Consider the following 18,072-nt stretch of genomic DNA (forward strand, 5'->3'; position numbering starts at 1 on the left):
TACAATACAACCCATGTCCAGATATGTAAAAAACACTAAAAGAAAAGAAAAATATTGAACACTTGGCATTTGAAAAATGATACTATATCCAGATATGTCAAAAACACAATGAAAAATATTGAACACTTCGTAAATGAAAATTGATTCACTTTTCTTTTTCTAGGGGGGAAAAATATGGACGTGAGTAACTAAAATAGTGGAATATACATCTGTAACAACCCTAAAAGATCTGCTCTACTTACCCCCAAGCTAGGGAGACAGAGAGCACAAAATATACCTAAATGAAACCACTCAATATTTAATATGGTACATGGTGATGTTACAAATCTCCTAGGCTGCCTCTCAATGAAAAAGCAAAACTACGGTCAATGTACAAACATCTTCCTCCAAGTTTCTTTGTTGTCTGATTACTTATGTCCAATCTTTGGCCGAGATTTCATGCTAGCACGTCTTGCAACATCCCATGCCTTTGTTGGAGCAAATACACCAAGTTGTGCGGCAAAAAATGACTCGTAACCAGGTGAGTCGAAAGCAAACCCAGTGTGCTTTGATATCTCACGTGGGAGTTGAGATATGGCATGGCTCCTGGCCTCAGCTGGTGTAAGGTTGTTCCCTATTTCTAACAGGTGTGCCCTGCTGGTATCAGTATCATCATGTCTATGCATCTCTTGAATAATCTGATAATCATATGGGAAGAACCATCTCTGAACCCTGTAACAATATGAAAAGGAAAAAAAGTAAATAAAGGGGAAACCCCAAAAAATAGGTGACAGGATAGACATAGAAACCACTGGGATATAGTAATATAGTTATATGAATAATTTCAGTTGTCGGCTTCCTTCTTAGTCCATTCATACCATAGATGCAAGTGCCCATTAATGAAAAAAGGACAAAAAGAAAAAACAAAAGAAAATAAAAAAGGTTATGTTGTGAAGGTGCTTAATTTTTTACTGCATGATTATCATTAAAGCAAATGCAGCAGAGACTATCACGAATTAAACATCCATAGTAAAATGTATATCGTTCTTGAAAGTGGAAATTGGTAATAACATCGATATTTTGATTAAAGGTCTCTTTTTTGTGACTATCAATGTTTGTAATGCTTCACGCCAAAGTGATGCAACCTTATGTAAATTAGTCATGCATCCCCAATGGAGGAATGATATCTCCCACAAATAGCATGCATAGACAAGATATGAACTGAGTGTTCTTCAAATCAGACGTTACCCTTGGTAAATAAAGTCACAGAAAAGTGCAGCAACAGGAACAAGTAGTAGTGTGAGGTAGAAACATAATGTACTCATCAAGACATATATGACAAAATACATATTCTCCTGCAATTGGAATAAAGCTTGAGTTAGCCATGTTTCTAACGGGGAATAATTAGATTACCAGCTTCTGAATGCAGAGAAAAACTCACCTGTCGATCATAAGGAGTGCTGATCCCAGAATATAAAAAAATAAAAATAAACCATGCTAAAATACTTCCACCAACACTAATATAGTGCCATCTTGTAATTGAATTACAAATCATGAGAAGTCGCAAGTTGACAGTTACTACAACACATGTGAAGGCCATTGTACTGACATCCCAGAGTCCAAATGTTTTGCCTGCTGAATTTTTACCACTTAAACTTGATGAACTCACAAAGTAATAGAATATTAGAGACTGGTAGAGAGAAAAAAAGGCCCATATAGCCACAACTCTCCACTTAAAAAACACATTTCTTATTCCCTCCATGTATAGTTCAGGATACTTCTTGGACAGAGAAGCGCTGACATCCTGACAAAGGTACAAGTAAATAATCAAAGCATGAAATTACAGGTTTAGGCAATGGGAACAAGCAAATGGTGTGTATTTCTACACTAAACAGTGCTACTAAAATTCTATTACTGAAAGTTAAGTTGTTATCAGAAGTAACGAGGGAGATAATATGCAACCTTGTCAAATAGTCCAACAATGATCACAGGCAGTGCTGTGAATATGACATTATATAATGACTGAAACCAATCATCATAGAATCTCTGGCCAGAAAACCCAGCTTGAAATGTAAACCAAAATTGGGTTAGAGTGAATGTGAGATTCTTGTAAAAGAAGTATGTCACCACCTGAAACAACCAAATTAACGGGTGTTACAAACACTGAAACAGGGAGAAAAAAGTCACACAAACAACTGTATAATTAGCAAAAATATAACACCTTGCATATTCGAAGATATGACCACCGGCCATGAACAAGAAGCAAGTCGGCAAGATATCGAAACTGGGCAATAGCAAAATCACTGGCCATCACAGCTTGCATCCCCTCCAAGCCACTTATGCCAACACCAACATGAGCAGCTTGAATCATGCTAACATCATTGGCCCCATCACCAATACTAAGTGTTATTTTCTGAGCACCTTTCTTGACCAAACTAGTGACCTGTAAAGCACCGTAATTGAAATCCAAACACCACCAATCCTACTGAGGCAAGTTACCCCCAACCAGTTCCTCATAACTAGACCCAAATTTACTGATCCAAAATAAGGATTGCAAAATGACTTTAATTGCCTTCAGGCATAAGTTTACCTGTGCTTTCTGTAGAGGAGATACTCGGCAGCACACAACAGCATGACAATTCAAACTCAAATTCAGCAGCATGACTCTCAAACTTGGATCCAGTGCATACATTAGACATTTTCCATCAATAACAAGTGCTAATTTAGGACCAGAGAGAGAGCTAAAGTAGCTTTGGGCCTCCTCAAGGCAGCTCTTCAGTTCTTTTTTAACTTCTTCTTTCATAAACCGTGCGATTTCTATTTGGTCCCCCTAGAAAAGGTTACAAAGCAATTAACTAAAACGGTATAAAATTCTAAATCAAAAATATTAAAAGTTATGCATTTAAACATAAAGTTACAGGTGAGGCTTACCCTTTCTTCAACCTCTCTAATTGCATCAGTTTCAGAGCTGATAATGAATTGCTTCATCTCATTGTTTATTAAATTGCATGCTGTAGCCAAACAGTGGAAAGAAAATATTAAGGTAATAGCTACTATATTTTATTTATTGGCCACAGAAATATCAAGCAGACTAACCATAGCCAATATTAATAGCTGTTTCAATCTTGTCCCCTGTAAGTACCCATATTTTAATGCCAGCTCTTTTAAGAGTCTCTATGCAAGCTGGTACTCCTTCTTGGAGCTTGTCTTCTATGGCAGTACTACCAATCAAGATGAGATCATGCTCTATAAGTTCTGCCACCTGTATTAATTTCTCAGGCATCAAAATGAACACAATAATTACACGTACAAAACTATGCATGAATTTGGAACTTATGCACTAGTGAATTTGGAACTATACAAGAAAGGATATCATTCAAATAAAAAGTTTTAAGTTTCAAATAAAAAGTTATATCATACAGCTAAAACCAGGGGAAAAAAGGATGGGGAAGGAGATGCAAGTTGAGAGAGAGAGAGAGAGAGAGAGAGAGAGAGAGAGAGAGAGAGAGAGATTCACAAGTTCCTTGAGGAAGCAAATGCACATTTGGACTCGACGGAACAACACTGATAAAAAGGGGGTGCATGCACTTGACCAAACTTAGCTAGAGATACTGATGTAACTGACACACTTTGCAGTGATACCAGGCAAAAACATTGAGGTGTGACCACAATAAACAAAATATAGATTCTAAAGAAGCTAAACCTTAAACTAATACAAACTGTTCCATAGAACATAACATATACCATAGTCAAATCAAATTTACCTCATCTAACTTCCTTTCACGATCACGCAGAGAAGATTTTGCCTGAATAAACTTCTCATTCCAGCTTTCATAAACATCAGGATGCAATTCTTTGTAAGCCAGGCATAATGTACGTAGCCCAGATGATCCAAACTGTTCTAAATGCTCCCTAGTCACTTTCTTAATATCATTATTACCATCAGCTAACCTCTCATAGATTACAGTATCAGCACCCTGTGAAAAGCAAGTTCCTTGAAAGATTTATCTTACTAGAAAAAAATTCATGCAGTATAAATATTGTATTGAAACTGAAGGAGATTATTACCTTACAGTACAATACAAGCCTTCCATCAGGATAGCGACATACAACAGACTGGCGCTTCCTTGTACTATTAATGGAACAAAGATTACTAGTTTTGTCCAAAATGTCTAAAACTATGTGCCCATTAAGAGGGAGAAATGGTTACCTATTAAACTCAAGCACATTCAAAATCTCATATGGAACATCTTGAATTTTACCCATCTTCTCAACATGTGATTCGCGGACATATATCATTGTTGGTGTTCGCCTGAGAAACAACAGTATTTATCAGGTCAGCTCAAACTAGAATGGTGCCTCTAAAACCTAGCAGCTCCAATAACTAGTAGTAGATCCAAGAATAGAAGGTCATATTTCGGACTAAAAGGAGTATGTTGCCACAGAGCTTTTCAAATGAAGGCTCAAATCAGTCACAGCTTTTGAAGGATAAGAAAGATTTAGCCCTCCTTTTTTTTTAACATTGGAAGAACTGTCTGAGAAAGAAAATGCAAAAAACTACAGAGGGAAGTGAGAATTTCACACATATTCATGGTTCACCCAATATCAAGACACCATCAGATTGTCAGCCCGAATGAGTCCAGAGGCTTCTTAGCTGTATCTCTCACTCATTTCCTTCTATTGACTCAAATTCACAACTAAACCATGTCACACTAAGTGGGATCTGCTATCACCATTAATAACGAAAAGGTGAAATTTTCATTTCTAATTTGAAACTCAATAACTTGGTAATTTTAGATCTCATTCCCTTCAATGAATTACATGAATAAAGTATAGCCTATCATAAATTTGCTCACATTTCTGCTGGTTTAAGCACAGAAAGCTAGACCTAGGTCTACAGCAAAGGTGCATTTGGATTGAATCAAATTTAAATGACTCAGGATAGGATAACTCACTACACATGGCAACCATATAGGACGAGTGACACAAAATAGGGAGTGTGCCTACATTCAATTTATATGTGCGTGGTGTAGTTAGAACTTCAAAATACCCAACAAAATTTGATGAGTTGTGTGCAACATACAAAGGTAAGGCAAAACAAGACAACAGTTATACAGTAAACTATACAGTAGAAAACAGTGAAGTTGTTTGAACCTATAAAAGAAGAAACCAAAGTTCTTTGCAGCAATAACCAGAGCAGCCTCATCAGGTGAAGCAGCTTGATATTTAATCTTCTCGGGGGACTCATCACCCTCAGGAAGCACAGTATGGCAGATAGCAAGGCACCTAAAGAATTCCTACAGAACAACATATATATCAACCTAAGCAGTGGTACAGGATGAGAACTATTATTTCATGGTGTAAGCATACACAACCAATATATATATACCAAAACCATAATACAAGATGAGAACTATTATTATATCATGGTATAAGCATACAGAAAACACAATTGTAAGTGCTTAACCAAAAGAAACAAGAGAACAAAGCTTATGAGAAATGTGGGCAAACAAAACCAATCAAATTTTCTTTGAGAAAGTAAGAAATTGACATAGCTGGATCGCCCTCTATCCAGGCTATGCAAACTCATATAGTTGCAAATAAACAGAAGATGTGATTACTTCTAAGCAATCAGGCATTTTTTATATTTTTCCTAAAGATTAAAAAAGTTCAAAAAAATTAGTTCACGGATAAGTGGTAACCATGAAATTGCAGGAAAAGTAACATCTACAATACATTGGCAGGCAAGTCATATCATTCAGCACAACTGTCTAGATCCTTTTCTAGTGAAAATCATAGAATAAGAAATTTTCTATGTAGAGTAGTAAGAGGAATATGCAATGTTTCATGAACATATGGAAACTCAAATTGCAAACTGATGCTAAAAAGAACCATTAAAAAAATGCTAGTATCAATAATAGATTATGCAGATATTAAAATCATAAGCGCCTATATTCTAGATAAAGACCATTACATGAAGTGCAAAATTCCAATGTATAAACAGCCCAGATATTAAAATCTTGCCTGCAATTCACAACACTTGGCAACAGTAAAGTAATTTTTGCCATTTCATGAAATACATTTATAGAACAACCCTTAATATTACGTGATAAACTATGATGAGACAACAAAGGGTAAAATCCAATTAATTTACATTACTAAAAAAGATATGTTAAGAGAACTGCATGGGTATATATGATAAAATCCTTCTAAGTCAGCATCAACAATATGATCTTACAGACCCAAGGCATATTAAAAGCATAATAACCCAATTCACACTAAGCTAAATGACTTACCTTGCAGTTATCAGGATTAGGCTCATTCCTCCAAGCTCCTCTCATAAGCCTAGGATCATCAAAATTAAAACCCTTCTCTCGCACTGCATTGGATGAGATATTTTCCTGTGGACAAGGTATAATCATTATTCTTGACCCTGATATCTGGCTACTTCAGTTTAATGCACACCTGTATTACCTCAATTTTTTTGCCACTACGCTCAGCAATTCCCCTTTCAATTTCAGTCACACCAGTTCCATAGACTTCTCCTCCAATTGAACACTTGAAGAACTCCATTAAGTTTCTTGTTAGAGTCCCAGTTTTGTCAGAGAAGATGTATTCCACCTAATCAAATCAGCAAGTACACTTGTGAACTATAAATATTTCAATTTCAATAGCATCTACCGAGAAGCCCATATATCAATTTCTTCTGGAAAATAATTGGAAAGAAAACTTAGCACAAGCTGCAAAGTGTTAGTGTCTTTTTTTTTTTTTAATGCAAACTGAAATGTTATCCCCGGAGACAATTTGACTACCCATCATAGTATCCTAGTTAAGGAGAGATATGAGTTGAGAGAAACGTAAGAAGAAAAATGCAAGAGTTCAAGGATTAAGTGGGGGCATATGGCTAGTGAAAAGCGAAGAGATGTGCAAATGAAATGTGATATGCGATGACAAAAGGGATTAGTAACGCAGCCAGAAAAACACTTGAAGATTATGCAGAATCAAGATGTTTAAGAATTAAAAGGTAAAGAATCTTGGTGGTGTAACACCCACGTTCAAGAGAAGGTAAATAACATGTTTCAAAGAGCGGTCATTATAGCTAAACGCTGAAAACTTGGAAAAGTATAAGACAACAAACAGGGAGAAAAGGCAGTGACCGAACCAAGAACTAGTGCTCAAAGGGTTGTATAAACTTTTGGCAAAAAAGATGGGGAAAGAGGTATTAACAGGTTAGCAAAATGGAGAGAAAGAGACAATATTTAGACCAGGCGACATGCATCAAGGATGGGAGGGCAAGACTCTGGTCATGGAACAAGATATATAATGAAGGATATTTGACTCTTCCATAGTATGATATGGTGAATACACGAGGAGAACCGAAATTTTAGTTTCTATGGTAGAATTTGACTGGTTGAAGTAAAGGATATATTGAAGCAAAGAGATAATGGCATGGCTATAGATCATGGCAATATATCTATTTAAGTATGACACGGTCTAGGAGGGAAGAAATCGTATCTATTGTTCCATGAATCACTGAAATCAATATGCAAACTCACATCTCGATTCATGGTTACTACCTCAAGGAAACATCTTCTAAGTGAAATTTGCTCTTGCTAATTATTAGAGCATCTAGGTAACACAATAAAACAAAAGGGAAGCCCGGTGCATAAGCATCCCATGTTAACACAAGGTTTGGGGAAGGGCAACACTCAAAGGGTGTGATATACGCAGCCTAACCTAATAATTACATCAGTGGCTGTTTCTACGGCTTGAACCTGTGACCTTGAGATGACACAGTGATAACTCAACCGTTGCTCGAAGGCTCCCCTTCCATCTAGGTAACACAGGAAGGGAAAAAAAATATATTTTCACAGTATCCAGGTACTGAGGATGGATTTTGTTAATAGGTTTTCACCACACACTTGGTGGTAGTTGTTCATTGTTTTCAGAACATGAATCTTTGAGTAAGTTTGATGGTTGTTCTTGGCAGAGGAATTACTATTCACTACACAAAAAAAGATCTGACTTGAACTTGTGCTAGCATATCTTGTTCTCTCTTGCACTTTCTGTCTTCCTTGTCAATAATAATGTTTTGTCAGGTAAAACAAAATGCATTATCACCTTACCTGCCCAAGTTCTTCATTCAGATTGGAAGTTCGGGCCAATGCCGGGGTATTGGTTTCAAGATGGTACATGTGCAGGTCCTTGTTGATAAATTGAGTGGATTGAATAAATTTAATCATCTGATACATAAACCAAAAATAAATTTTCCGCCTTTTCATGAAAATGGCATTTTCTTGGTTATATAAATGACTCAAACATACCTCTATGGACACATAAAGTGAAATTGGGATGATAGTTGAGTATAACGTGATGAGGGTAAACATAGTCAGAAGGAAAACCTGAAAACATGAGAAGCAGAACAGAATTAAGTTAATTAAAAAAGAATTATGTTGAGATAGTCATCCAGCTTTTACATTGAAATATTTAGTACCAAAAATCTGTTTCTTGGGTCAAACTGTGCTCCGCCCTCCTCTGATGATTCAAGATGTAGGTAGAAATACTTCTTGTTTACAAAGACAGCACTACAGTTTACATAAATCCGAGAAAATTGTACATTAATAGTTAATTAATTAATAATTAATAACAGTAATAACAAAAAAGAGTACATCCATTGAGAGTGTAAATAAAGCTAAACCCTTCCCTTCCCAGCAGTACCAGGACAAGCAATTATAAAGCTCCCAAAGCATTAGCCAAAAGCAATGATGTGCAAGAAAACTAAATGTGTTACCCACAGACCTGCCAACAGCTCCAATAAAACACATCACAAAAAGAGTGGCGAAAAGAGTGAGAATGAGCTTGTCAAGCTTCCTCTCTAATGTACTTCTTTTGGAAGGAACATTCATAGCATTCATCATCACCTGCGATGTGTTGGATAACATAAACAAACGCAAAAGGAAAACATGCAGTGATAATAAGGAAAAGAACATCCAGAAAAGCATTTACAGCCAGAAAGAAACTCCGTGCTACTCAATCACAAGCCTAAGCTAACCCAAGCTTCCAAAAGGAGAACTCAAACAAAAATAATACAAATCAAACCACCAATAAATGGACACGTAATTAAGTGAAATAACACTGCATGTGTTGGATACTACTTTTGAAGTAGCCATAAATGTAGGAATCAAGCACAAGCGTCTCAACATCAAAGTTTATTTTCAGGTCTTTTTCTTCCTTCCCTGGACACCCCATCCCCATCCACCACCTCCCCTGCTGCAGAAAAAAAGGGGGAAGATCCACAAGCATTTCATATCATACCACCCCACAAGAATTAAAAATATAAATGCTAATGAATAACAATAATAATGATGAAATCAAACTAGTAAATAATAAAAGAACTGTGTGCCGGTAGCACATTTAATAATCAATGCATTGCTACGCCTACAATTTACATATTTAATTGTGTTAGGCTTCATGAAACACAAAGGATTGGAAAGTTGAAAGACATATGCATGAATCATAATTAGGCATCACTTTATGGTAACAAACCTTTGTTTCATGTCCAGTAAAAATGACCACCCCAACAATATACTCTGTATTCCTGAGACTGCAGCCCTGAAAGGTAGGAAATTTCAATCTGTCAAGGCCAGTGTAAGTTTCCCAAAAGAGGAGTGACCCATAGATCAATATCTGTCTAATAAATCTATGATTAAAACAAAAGTTCACACATCCCATCAACTCAAGAATTATGACTATTTTATGAATGGCGATGGAGCTCACAAGAGCCAAACCAGAGACAGGAAATCATAACATACTCGCAATAAAAGTTGATTTGGGCTGACAGGCAGTGTTTGATTTTGAAGTATAAGATTGCCAGTGAAGGTATACAATGAATTGTTTGGCTGCTCACACTGAACTTCAGCTGCAAGTAGCAGGGAAAAAAAAAGACAGTCATAACAAAAGATAAACAAGCCACAGATCAAATTTCACAAATACCACAAAAGTGGACACTAATCAAAATGTTATTGATTGTCCATTACATGAACTGAGTATTAATATTCTAAGGAGATTGGAAGGAAAGCAATCATACATGAAAAGCTATTTGCCTTTACATAAAATCACAATTCAAGAGTTTGTAACTAAAAGAAAGGAGTAATTAAACAGAAACATAAACATGTCAATGCATAAGTAATATGTGAAAAACTAGGATCCCAGAAGCCAGAGAACTATTCAGACAATTGGAAGGAGAGAATCACAAGAAACAGACAGCATGGAGAAAAGTTCTAGTTTAAGTTGGCAAAAAGATATGAACAGGCTTGGGTCACTTATGGTGAGGATACCCTGTATAATGTAGAAAATAATGCAAGAGAAATATTCCAGGTTGAACATCCAACTATGATTTTTATGTAATAGTAGTCAATAAAGGAGCTAATTAGAAGTTCATCCAATGTCTAACATCACAATCAGTATCTAAGAATCAGTAATCGTTATTGTTACAGTTGACAGTAGTATATTCACATATTTAAAGCATAATTGATGATAATATCCTATTAGCGTGAGAGAATTTAGAGACAAAATAGAGAGAATAAAGAGAGATCTGAATATTCTAGTATTATTGATCTGAATGATACAACGCACATTCATGTGCTTATATACAAAGACAGAAGCTTGTGCACAAGCTATCCTAGAGGGTTAAATTAAGGATTCTCATGCTATAGTTAGTTACTGCTACAGCTGACAAGGGTAGTTAGTGTAATTCTGAGTTCAAGAGGGAAAAGAGGGAAGAAGAAAAAAAACACAAAACAAGAGGATGAAACTAAAAAGGATGCTGCACATTTCTGTAATCTGTAGACATAGATATTGAATTGCTCAGCAGAACCAATCCAAGCTTTTAGGCATCAGGTGCTCACATAAATTAGCCAAAGAACATTGACATTAGAAAAATCTATCTAGTAACCACAGATGTATCACATAAAATGCATCTGAGATAAAATATTTGTCGACAGGTTGTCACCAAGTAAAGTAGAACTTCAATAACAAATCAATGGTGCATTCACTGCAATAAGAAAGGAAGATAGTGCTAAAGAATTGAGGGTCAATCAATGAAAAAATCAAAACCTTTGAACTCAGATGCCTTCTCCGGAGTCAAGTAATCCCATGTTTTTTCCAATGCTTTCCTGATCTTCAAATTGGTTTCCCCATCCAAATTAGCAGTCTGTCATCCAAAAGCAATGATTAATGTATGGCTAAGAAATGTCAAGCACCTCTTATTTTCAGATTAAAACAAATTAACCAACCTCAATGTAGCAAACACCGTCTGCATTTGTACTAGCCAGAAAAAGCAGATCTGCAGGAAAGAATCCATCCTGCTTAACCTACAAACAAGAAACAAGCATTGTAAAATGAAGCCAGCAATCGAAGCAGCACTACCAGCTCCACAAACTAAAAATCCTAGTGGTCTCCAAACTATAGGTATCCACAACCCAAACTAATAACTATAGTTAGAATCTCCAATTGAGAAAGAGAAGTCAGCATGGAAAAATATGTTTAGAACAAAAGCCACTTTCAAAATCCAGAAGAATACAACAAATTACCAAGAGTTACAACCATATTGCTCTATGAAACCTTAACACTGCTGCAGCCACACATAAGCAAGCGCATAAAGGGAGGAATCAGCAAGCAAGTTTTATAGAGAATGAAGCACATCTATTATAACAACACATATATTGGAAAAGAAAAAGCATAAATCTTAAAATATCGTCATGTAAGATAAATAGGAATAGGTTCGCAAACTCATTACACATTGGAATAAATTGGTCAGCAATACTGAGAAGTTGAAAAGAGATAAACCAGGCACAAGTGAGAATTAGGCATATTCAAACTCCTTAAGTGATTATGAAAATACGGAATAACAATTGCTACCAAAAAGGGGTAAGTGATGATAACAAGGGGGTTTCTCCTAAAAGATAATGAGAACTGAGAAACTTCATCACAGATAAAAGATATGCAGCCAAAAACATAATAACCAATATAAGATTTAAGAGAATATTGTTATTCCTATAAGAAATACCCAAAGAAGTAGTTAAGTACCAGTTTAAAATAAAAGTATGTCAACATTAAATGCAGATATAAACCACTCTCACCTTGATGACATCACCAACTTGCAACTTTTTCCATGGAATAGACACCCACTTTTGGTCTTGTAAAACATCTATCATATTATTGTTTATGGACATATCATTCTGAAAACGCTTCTGTAAAATTAACAAGATAAAACCAATGCAAATAATACATTAGTCACACTGGCATAATCAATTCTAAGATGTTGAAATTTTCAACTAGGGGGGCAAAACGGAAAAAAAATGAACATGAAATCAGCACAGTTGCCAATTTATTAAGAAAACCCACTCAATATTCCACAGGCTTATAAGTAAAATGCATAATAATATGCTTATTCTAAATATTTATCTAGCCAACTTTTTCTAATAGGTCCTTATTTGACATTGCAGTATTACCAGAAAACATGAATAGGAAAAACAATCAAGGAAGTAATGTACAGGAATTCAAGAGTAAATAAAAATCTAACCCAGTCCTCAAAAGCTTCCTTAATAAGTGAGAGGAGCAGCACCAAAGATAGAGGAATCACATTAGTTATTGGAGACACCGGGCTGCAGTTTCAGAAAATATCTAATTACTGATTAGAGAAGTTGTGACTCAATAAAACTAAAAACTGGTGAAAAGAGCATATAAAAGGAAGAAATCTGCAGCTTAAGTATATATTACTGATAATCACCTTCACATATTAAATCATGACAGAGAAGCATAATTCAAAGTTGAAGAATAACAGATCAAAATAACAAATCATTGCTAATAAGAAACAAAATACTATAAACTCAATGAGCAAACGATAATCAAAACAAAGAAAAATCTATGACACCAAATAAAGCTTCATGTAGACCATTTCAGGTTATCAAGTAGTTGGATTAACAATTTGTCAGCTAAAACACGTGTAGGCATCTGTAAATAAAATTGGAAACTCAAAACCATCCAAAAAGGAATAATCAAACATGAGAGCAAAGTAACAAAAGCCACTGACACAGTTAAATATTCCTCTCAAATATTTTGAGAGATTAGAAACCAATGCTTTATAGATAGCTGTCCTTCTGGTTGTTGTTTGCTACTGTATGGAGGACCTCTTGATGCCCATCTCCTTGTATTATTCTTCTCTCCATCATAACAATATTCTTATTTTATCAAAACAATAATAATACTAATAACAACCAATGACACAGGCTGCATTAACATCTAGAAAACCAAGTGTAAAGATAAAACTTCTTAATATCATATGATGATTCTTTCTAATAAAAATACCTAGATTGATAATGCTACCACCTATATCACGTCGTTAGCAAGTAAACTAAAGAAATAAAATGTTACTATTCCCCAGTAGATACGATCTTATTTTTCAAAGCTAAGGTTGAAAGTAGTAAAACAATACCTAACTGGTTTAATTGTAAATTTATCTAGCATTTGCAAACCTGATTGGCGTGGTAGACAAAATTGAGATTGTAAGGAAGTAGAGATTAGCAACCCGCCTAAACTGCAACGAAGACATGTATTTTTAGCTTCAGTTAAGTGAAAACATTGATTAGCAGGAAACAGATTGGCGTCATCATCTACAAACTCTTTTTTTCTTTTGACAGAATACAAATATTATTTACCTTCAACAAGCAGTATATTAGTTTTAAAAAGAGGAAAGAAGGTAAACATTAACCATTTTGAGCGCATACTAAATTCATTTCACATACTTTAAATCAAGAATCAAGACCCTTATATTCTTTAGAGAAAATAAATTAAAAATCCCATATAGTGGTAGGCAAAACTTAGAATATTTGAAAAAGTATAAATCACATGCATTCCACAGTGCACAGTCTCAATAGGCGAAAAGCTTGGAGTATTTACCTGTTCAAACAATCCTTTTGGCAAAAAAGTGAAGAAGTTGTACTTTGTAGTCGATATTGAATTCCCCTAATATGATACATATTAATTAGTCAAAAACCTTAAATCAAGATATGTGAAATATGCTACAGTAATACAATATCAGACAAGACAAAGATATCCGTAATTTCTGGAAGTTGAGGGAAAAAACAGAACACTAAAGAATTGGTTTCAAGGTGTGACCATAACACAGAAATAAGATTAAATTTGAGTTTACAGTTCACACAAAAAAGTAACAGTTGATGGAACTACATGATGGCTTAGTTTACTGCAGGTCAACTAACACGCATAGCTACTTTAAGAAAACTTATAAAGCGGGGGAAATATTTATAGCTTAACTTTTCAATTTAAACATGTTCTGGCCTATAAAAATATGGCATTTTCAGAGTCAAACATCACAAATCTTCCCTAAGCTCTTACTCTTGAACTTAGATGATAGAAAAGATTCAAACAGGTGGGATGAATAAGCTAAATATTTAATGTTACACGAGATTCCAACATCTCAGCATACCAATGCACCACTCCTGCACCTGAGTAATCTTAATTTGATTCCAACTATAACATTTGAAGTACACTCCTTATATATAACTCGTTATAAAAAAAAAGACATCAGCATCAGCTTTCTAGTTCTAGTCAGTTACCACCCTTTTGAATAAGGTTCACTAATTTCCTTTGTATTTATATTCATTTATAAAATTTAAGACAAAATAATGGCATCAGCAATTCAGCCACAACCTTATCTCATCTCAATGAAGATTAATATATTATTATGATCCTTCCTTTCAAGAAGAACAAACAAGTAAAACTCAAATCATCCCCCTATTTCTTTTTCTTCCTATTATATTTCACTTCGACAAAAGAAACTAGTTTGTATGCAGGCATCTCCGTCTTTTATATTAAATTGAACTGAAATTGCATACCTCACGGAACTCCTATGCAACAAAAAGAAAATTAAAAAAAAAAAAAAGATTCATATATGGGCCTTCTCCGAACATGCCATATATCTTTCTTATGATTGGCACTACCTCAACTCTATCTCTCTAATCAATTAATTTGTAATTATATCTAGTCTAACGAGCCCACTCATCCATTTATGCATCTTCATCTCCATAACATTAAACTTATGTCCCTATTGGCTTTTAATAGTCAACATGTAGTCTCATACAAGTTGCAACATTACCATTCTAAAATAACCATGCAGTAAAATTTAACCCTAAACTTTAGTTGTACATTTTACAGCAAAGAAATCTGGAACACTCCTTCATTTTCTGCAACCAGCTTGAATATTATGATTTATGTCTTCCACTATCCCCTATCATTTTTTGGATAATGGAGCAAAATAATTAATTTCCGTGAATTGTTGAATCTTGTTATCTCCAATTTTCACTTCGAAGTTTCAAGTTTATACATACCTTACAAAACTTACATTCCATATAATGTACTTCATCTTACTGCTACCTATGCTATTGCCACGATACATATTTGCCACAACTACAAATTGGGGAAGAGTGTCATTTGAATTTCTATAGGGGAAAATGAATTGGAATCTTTGGGATTACTATAAGTAAATTCTCTCAAAATATCATTCACATCCGTTTCCCTGGTTCCATTCTCCTTAAATTCTAGTTCGTAACATGCCGCAGTGATGCAGTTGCAACCCAAATATTGCGGTAGCAATTGTGTTGCGAAGCACAGTTTGAAACCAAAATATCTATAGATCAATCAGCATACATAAAGCAAATATTAACAGCACAGCTCCAGCAAAATCGCTCCAAATAAAAACAAAAAAAAAAACAGTAAATTATCCCTTACTTCTACTCAATCAACAAGTGACAAATTTCTAGCGCACACTACTATGGCTTGATTATTCGAAAGAACAAAGAAAGCAAGCATCTGAACTAAAACAAGTACAAACAGCCAAAAACGAAGTCACTCAAAGTTCCTGAATCTAAAATCAGTAGAAATGGAACAAGATAGCATAATCGCAAAACACAGTGCATAAAAAACAAGTGAAGTAAACGAAGAAGGAAAACCTTGAATCGAACAGGAAGATTGGCCTCGCGATCGTTGCAGTATATGGTGCGGTGACCCGGCGACTGCGGCTGAACTCTTCCGAGTCGAACCGTCCGAGACGACGGAATTCGCTCGGGCTGACTCATTCCGTAACTCGATCTGTTAAAGAGTGAAGCAGACAACGAAGACCTTGTTGGTGACGGCGGCGATGACGATGACGATGACGGTGACGGTGGTTGAGACCTACCTCAACCGCTCCGTTCCTCGTTTTCCGATTTCACGCGCTTTTTTTTTTCACTTTCGTGTATTTCGGAGGACTGAAACGGAAAACGAGTCATTTTATTCGATTTCAATTCAATTCAACCTCCACGAAATTTTCCGGTTTCCATTTTTACCCTTCTGCGTTTTTTATGTCTTCGGAGATCTCGCGTTCGTGCTAGATTATTTATTCCCTTTCCTCCTTCGCGCCCCCGCAACCCGGAGCGTATAATGCACTTTTCAAATTTGTATGTTTAAGAAAATTATTACATAAAAAAAGTTAAATAAGTGAACCAAACTTGTAAGAAAAAGTCCGAACCACTCGAAATGGTTATTTATTTATTTATGTGAATTTATTATTTTATTTAATTGAATATTTGAATATATAAAACTGATCATTTTTTATGAAACAAAAAATATCAGGATTTAGGACGCTGGATTTGTGAAATTAGTTGGTTAGTTGGCTAATGGCTAGTAATGTGAGGAAGAGGACGCGAGCGGAAAGAGCGTGGAAAATGTTAAGAAGCCAAGTTCCCACGTAGGACTTCCCATTACATTTTGTGGCACACAAAGAAGAGGCTATTGGTATTGCAGTGGAGTGCGACGTCGTTTTAAGGCAATGGCCGCAGAGAATATCCGAGTTCTTTGGGAAGGAAAGTGGGGCCAGTGAGTGAGGAAGTTGTAGAAGTTGAAGCGACAAAGGTTTGAGTTAGACTTGGTTGAGGCTTTATTAAGGCAGTTACCATTCTTAACGGTCTATGTCAACCCAAATAAGATTTTGCCTTCAACACTTTATATATTTATAGTTATTTTTAAGATTTTGCTAATAAATGTCTTTAAAATCCTTATAAGAACTTTAAATTATTAAATTTGTAATATAAATTAATTTTAAAATTTTTAACAATATTAAACGTATAAAACTTTACTTGTCTATAGAAGATTTTAATTTTTATATTTTTAACAAATTTTTTTGTTTAAACAATTTTATTATTACATTTAATGCATAAAAAATTAATTTATATACGCTCTTGACCAAGTGCAAATTGCGCTAGTTTTCTTCTTCTAATTGTATCGATTTCAATACAAAAAGGTCAGTAGCAAAAATCCATATCATATATATATATATATATATATATATATATATATATATAATAATCATTAACCTGATAATTTGTTGAAATTAATTTTCGGATCATAATAAAAGAAAATTATCAGGTGTTCCATCGTATTATGTTGGAACAGCATTATTCTAACTTTTTATCCAATAACGTTGTATCTTTTGTCGTTTACTGTAAATGTGATTGATAATTATATTTCCAATGAATGTGGAGGAAAAGACATAACTGGACAGCTTTAAGACTCCTGTGTAGGAATGTTTATGCGCGAATGAAATCGGGTTTGATGTGATCCAGACCCGACCCGAAATATATATCGGGATTATTTGTTAGATCCAAACCTGACTCTAAATCTGATGAAACCTACACATTTTCGGACCACGATGATATCGGGTGAAAACCAAGCCGTTAACATTACCTTTTTGTAAGCTAGCATATGAAAATATCCAAATTTCTAAGACTCCAACTATAATTTGACATGGTAAAATTCACTTAGAAAAATATAACAAGAACCAACCCTTTCCTAAAATTAAAGCATAACCACAATCAATACTAATACTGTCTAATAACACCAAATATTTAAATCAATACAAATAACACAATATTATACATTAGTCTAAAGTCTTATACATTTTAAACATAAAATATTAACTTATAGTCTTATAATGACTAATAACACAGAATATTAAGATTTATAATATTTAAATTCCAT

The 18,072-nt window shown here is 34.8% G+C and overlaps 1 protein-coding gene across 2 annotated transcripts; it reads right to left on the minus strand.

Annotated features, from left to right (window-relative positions):
- Positions 1 to 68: 68 nt before the first annotated feature.
- Positions 69 to 16,773, minus strand: LOC112750136 (phospholipid-transporting ATPase 3). 2 transcript variants are annotated; one of them, XM_025798698.3, is made up of 27 exons: positions 16,008 to 16,773; positions 13,939 to 14,004; positions 13,515 to 13,576; positions 12,563 to 12,644; positions 12,120 to 12,230; positions 11,274 to 11,351; positions 11,095 to 11,191; positions 9,792 to 9,898; positions 9,526 to 9,591; positions 8,779 to 8,900; positions 8,474 to 8,564; positions 8,304 to 8,381; positions 8,106 to 8,222; positions 6,454 to 6,600; positions 6,276 to 6,380; positions 5,134 to 5,276; positions 4,190 to 4,291; positions 4,048 to 4,111; positions 3,744 to 3,956; positions 3,076 to 3,241; positions 2,911 to 2,990; positions 2,570 to 2,809; positions 2,201 to 2,422; positions 1,942 to 2,109; positions 1,421 to 1,783; positions 1,228 to 1,334; positions 69 to 711 (listed from the first exon to the last, which is right to left on the minus strand). In XM_025798698.3, exons 1-27 carry the CDS (start codon positions 16,131 to 16,133, stop codon positions 408 to 410), a joined length of 3,627 nt encoding a protein of 1,208 aa, XP_025654483.1. In that variant the 5' UTR covers positions 16,134 to 16,773; the 3' UTR covers positions 69 to 407. The 2 variants fall into 2 exon arrangements, with proteins under 2 accessions (XP_025654483.1, XP_072075103.1); XM_072219002.1 differs by having other exon boundaries at positions 13,515 to 13,571; positions 16,008 to 16,687.
- Between the last annotated feature and the right edge of the window lie 1,299 nt (positions 16,774 to 18,072).

Source organism: Arachis hypogaea, chromosome 15 (genome assembly GCF_003086295.3).
Source record: "Arachis hypogaea cultivar Tifrunner chromosome 15, arahy.Tifrunner.gnm2.J5K5, whole genome shotgun sequence".
Taxonomy (NCBI): Eukaryota; Viridiplantae; Streptophyta; class Magnoliopsida; order Fabales; family Fabaceae; genus Arachis; species Arachis hypogaea.

Coding starts and splice junctions, on each gene's coding strand:
- LOC112750136 (XM_025798698.3), bottom strand. CDS start 16,133: ATGAGTCAGCCCGAGCGAATTCCGTCGTCTCGGACGGTTCGACTCGGA. Junction 14,005..16,007: donor ATCTTCCTGTTCGATTCAAG/GTTTTCCTTCTT, acceptor GTATCATATTAG/GGGAATTCAATATCGACTAC. Junction 4,112..4,189: donor AATGTGCTTGAGTTTAATAG/GTAACCATTTCT, acceptor TTCCATTAATAG/TACAAGGAAGCGCCAGTCTG.